At 47.6% G+C, this 4,817-nt stretch overlaps 2 protein-coding genes across 2 annotated transcripts; both read left to right on the forward strand.

Moving 5' to 3' along the window:
• Window positions 1–420: 420 nt before the first annotated feature.
• CONPUDRAFT_78270 (uncharacterized protein) lies at window positions 421–1,603 on the forward strand (the record flags this gene model as incomplete). Its single annotated transcript, XM_007777500.1, has 2 exons — window positions 421–939; window positions 995–1,603. The coding sequence occupies 2 exons, from the start codon at window positions 421–423 to the stop codon at window positions 1,601–1,603; spliced, it is 1,128 nt and encodes a 375-aa protein (XP_007775690.1).
• A 2,710-nt stretch (window positions 1,604–4,313) lies between these two features.
• On the forward strand, window positions 4,314–4,729 carry CONPUDRAFT_160366 (uncharacterized protein; the record flags this gene model as incomplete). Its single annotated transcript, XM_007777501.1, has 2 exons — window positions 4,314–4,380; window positions 4,611–4,729. 2 exons carry the CDS (start codon window positions 4,314–4,316, stop codon window positions 4,727–4,729), a joined length of 186 nt encoding a protein of 61 aa, XP_007775691.1.
• Window positions 4,730–4,817: the final 88 nt, after the last annotated feature.

Here is a 4,817-nt window from a genome sequence, read left to right on the forward strand (position 1 = left end):
TGCGTCCACTCCTCAAGAACCTCCCGCGTCACTCAAGGAGGCTCAAGACATTGTTCAAGGGCTGTGGGAAAATAACAGCCAGAAGCCGGTACGCACACTAGATGAGTACGCTGGTGAGTGATGTCTAATTGAGAGGATCCCTCAGGGTGACATGCTGCATACTTCATCAGTTGAGGAATGCAACATAGAGGCAACCTTGGAGAAACGATGTTCGGAGTCCAGAGATGACATCCAAAATCAAGCGGTATGACAACCAACGGGTCTACTATTGAATAACGTACTCAATTTAGCATCCAGGATCCGATTTCCGCTCCAAACTACTCCAATGTTCACACCTGGAATGCGCTTCTGATGAGTTGCTGCATCAAAGAGGATTTATGTCTGGAAGATATCGGCCTCTCTGGAGCAGTTTCCGGCCCAATGGCGCGGTCGTATCAACCTAGACGCGGCAACCTAACAGCAGTTGATGTCATTGAGTTTCTCGTGTCCATCTCGCCTCTGACAGACGAGGAGAGATCAGATACTCTCTTTGCTCAATTGAACTTGAATACATCCTTTACGGAGGATCAGAGCCCAGAAATGCGTACAGCAGCACAAATTGAAAGCACAGGGAGGGAGGAAAACAGACGTGATAATCATCAGCACGTAGTTTGTTCCACGTGCGGGAAGATATCAGAGTACCACCAGCATCTTACCCAAGAAACATTTTTGACAACTAAAGAGCACCTGGATAGCACAAACCAGACACACAACAAGGACAACGAACATGAGGTCATAACAAACTGTTCAAAGCTCAAGGATATAGTACCGGAAGCACGGAAAGATGCAGGCGAGCACCAGTGCAACACCCTAGATCATCAAAAACAAGGGCCAAGCATTAATGATGTCGAATCCTTAAACCAGGGGTTGTGCAGGGAAGGGGGTTTGACGACTAGCCAGGTATGTCTTCTGCTATTGCTGCCAAAGAATTCTCGACTTACCGAGCACGTCGTAGGAGATATCTAGCTCTGGAGTGAGAATGCGAGTCCCGGAAGCATGTGCTTCACCAAGCCTGCCACGGATATGCCAAGACGATATGCTTCCCGTTCACAGCTCTCCAGGGAATATAGGGAAGGCTAAGCAGCCCATTCCGACTGCTTCCCCCAGACACAACCCTGCTTCACTGTTCCTAAATCTCTTAGATTTTGCTCCCGAGGAAGTCGACGGCAATCCTGATAGCCAAGCATTGCTTCCTATCGAACGTCCCCCATACACAGCCAGTGTAGTCCCCACTGGGATCAGCGCAGAGGGCGTGGTTCTTAACACTGTTCCTCCACATATGCTGGGAGTGCACAGATCAAGCTCAAATACCACTACCACGGCTGAAAGTTCAGCACTGTCCTCAGTGGCAGAACAACCAGCATTGGCTTGGTCCGATGAAGCTTCCAAGCCAAAACTTCAGTTCCATCAAAATGGTACATTGATCTTCGCTTCCTGTGATATTGACTCCACCATCGACTCAGAGCGGTTCACTAAACTTTCTCCACAGATCAGAAGCTCCCTCGCCAGAGAGGAAGCCCCAGAAAACATGCGAGTACTCGTGGGCATACCACTCGTGGGGTAGCTCGGCTCTCCGACTCGCAGTCAGATCATGTAGACTCTTCAAATAAATCTTCAGCCCACCACTACCCACCTCGCGGCCAAAGATCTCTGACGACCCGTCCACACAGCAGAGATACTACATCAGAGTCCCCATTGGACTATATCTCTCATGTTGTTGAGAAACTAGCTCGGATAACAACTTTACAATGTGCCGACCAGACAATGGGAGATGTAAGCCATTCCATCTTGTTTATATATTCTCTTTGATGAAGTATGGTTTCACAGAGGAATGTTTCATTGCTTGCGTCCTATATTGTGTCCCATGTTCAGGAAAACACTATCATTTCTTGGTGGAGTGTATATCCAATAATCTCTGAGGAGTGGAACCCTTTATTGACAGTTTATCTGAATTTAGGACCGAGTGCTTCAAGTTCACTTTATAAAACTTATACAAATCCTGTATAAACTACAAACAAGAACTTTAATCCCCAAGATGTGGGAAACTCCTTTGGACAAGCTATCCCATTTAAGGTATATGATAGCGGAGGCAATACGCGAGAGTGAGTCCAATATCGAGGCGCGCCCAGTGGTATGCCAAGGCACACAATATCTTGATGATCCTGTTCATTTACCTCACCTTAAGATCAATCACATGCTATGGCAAATCCACCTTCTCCGAGAACTGGATATGACCAAACTCGACTCTGAATTGAAAGATGTTGAAAAGGTGAGCAGCTCGTCCATTTAATGTATAAAATCTTTTCCCATCTCAAACTGATAACTTATATAACAGTCCGAGACTCTCAAAAACATGAGGAATCATTTATTAATAAAGATTGAGAAGCTTCTATCATGTCAGCAATTGAAGCTGACACCTGATCAGATAAAGGGTTTGCTTTATTGGGTGTCCACTATTGAAGCTGAAGCTCCAAAGCATGTGAGGTCATAGATTGACTTCAGCTACTAGTACGGACGCCTATATTTTACTTCACCTCAATATCGCTTGGATTCATAGTAGCATGGTTACACAGAACCATTACGACCATTAGCTCGTCTCCTGTCCACTCACTGCTTGAGCTGAGCTTATATAGGCAGAAGGTTCACACTCGGCCATCCCTTCCGAACCTGGAGAGGTGGGGCTGCATTTAAAAAGTTGCATAGACCTAGTTCGCTGTACTCCGGCATTCAAATATTCACCGCCAATAAGAACAACATCCATAATAGGATACCAGGCCATACCAGAAATCGTCACAAAGTTTATTTCGATCAGAATTGTGAGTGTTAGCCGCAATCGGTTGCAATTACGTTCCAAGGTCATTGCAGCTGATTGCAATTGAACGGAATCGCCAGTATCCATTGCGACCGATTTGCGACCGCTAAATGAACTTTGCGACACAGTCTGTCTGTCTGACTCCTAACCAGAGGACCCCTGAATATACCGGTGGATGCCTGTTCCGAATTGCGCCGTTTCGATCCGGACAAATAGCCCCTATTCAGGGTCGAAAATCAGAACAGAGCAACAGGCCTAGTAAGATAGGGGCTATTTTGGTCCGGACAGAGACACAGGCCTCACAGGCGGTCGCCGACACTAGCTTGTCCCAACTGTGGAGTGGTACAGTATCAGCCGCTCTTGCTGGTGAAATGATTGTCCCCATAGATGATTTGAAACAATCGGCTGTGATGTGCTGACCTTAATATCCATCCCACTTGCCTTCTTATCCTTCTAACCCACTACCTTGACTGTCTAGCTAGGTTGACTATCTATGCTCAGTTTGATCTAGCATTTGCTTGTTATCCTTTGCTCTCTCCATCTGTGCATTGAGATACTTTTGAGTCAGTAGGTGCCTAAATACATGTTGAGAACATAGTTACTACTGCATTCCTTAGTATTTAGGACCAGGCGACAACAAGTGACAAGCATGGACAGTTGCCATGTAATGTCATCAAGGTCGAAGTGTTGAAAATCCGGACGTGGGACCAGGCATTGCATCCGATGCCCGACCCGAATCCGGACATAGGAATAGCCCCTATCTACTGGTGACTCAGACACTGACACCACGGACAAAACAGGATATTCTGTAATTGAAAAAGGGGTTGAAAAGGGGTGACTGCTCATCTCGCGAAAAGTCACTGAAAAGTTTACCCTTTCAGTCATTTTCAAGGGTTGAGAAGGCAATGAAAAGCTTAATTTACCCTTTTCGACCTTCATCTTTCAATGTCCGACGCCAAAATAGGCAGGCGTCAGTCCATTATCAAGTGAATATTTTACCTTTCCAATGCCTATTCGTATGTTGAAAAGTGGTAGAATCTAGTTACCATCTCAATCCCTCATTTATATCCTATTCAGATTCCAAATATTCGAGTTTGTCTGCGGTGTGACAGTGACAGCGACGAATCGATGCGATTTCGGGACTTGCCGACACAGGTATTTTACCCCATTTGGAAGGTGCATCCGGACAATGGAACAGGCCTCAATCCCAAAAGGGAAGGAGCCATCCGGAGCTTGAACCAAGCCTCCACCGCAATATTCGGGGGTCCTCTAACCAGTCGGTCAGACGGGCTGACGAGGCACCGAAATTGCCTTTTTTGGAACAAGTACCAAGGTCAGTCGTCTGACCGACTGGGAACACTTGCCTTGCCGAGATTTTCCCATCTGCCAAATTTCCCTCAAATGGCTGTCATTTGGCGGGTGGGGAAATTTTGGCAGTGAGAAGTGTTGCCAGCCGGTCAGCATGGCCTTCCGGGACGACCGCGGTGAGCAGAGCCCACCTAAAGGCAAAATGGGTGGGCTATCTCCGTGTGCGTGGGTGGGCGTGCGGGACGGCCGTGGTGAGACAGGCCCCACGCGGCCTTAGTGATGACGTGCCCCCGGCGAGTGTACGGCCACTACCCCCATTTCCTCCGTCTTTGGCCCCTCCAACTGGCTGATGTCGATCTCAAGTTCATTGGCCGATCGGTAACTCGAGGCCGAGTTAACAGCAATACCCGAATGGCTAATCTTCGACGTGAAATCTGCGGGCTATGCCCAGGTACTGTTGTTAAGCTTGTCGTTGTCCTGGATTGGTGCTTTGTGGTTGTCTATGGCCATCCCATTTTCTGGGACATCGACGTGCTCACTGTTGCAGTTGTTGTTGCTGCAAGAGCGTGAGAGATGCTTGATTTCTTTGGGAGATGAGCAAGCTCGCTCTCGCATAGCTATGGGTGTCCGGACTCCTGAGTGACCCATGGGATTGGTC

The sequence above is a fragment of the Coniophora puteana genome (genome assembly GCF_000271625.1).
Source record: "Coniophora puteana RWD-64-598 SS2 unplaced genomic scaffold CONPUscaffold_22, whole genome shotgun sequence".
Lineage (NCBI taxonomy): Eukaryota > Fungi > Basidiomycota > Agaricomycetes > Boletales > Coniophoraceae > Coniophora > Coniophora puteana.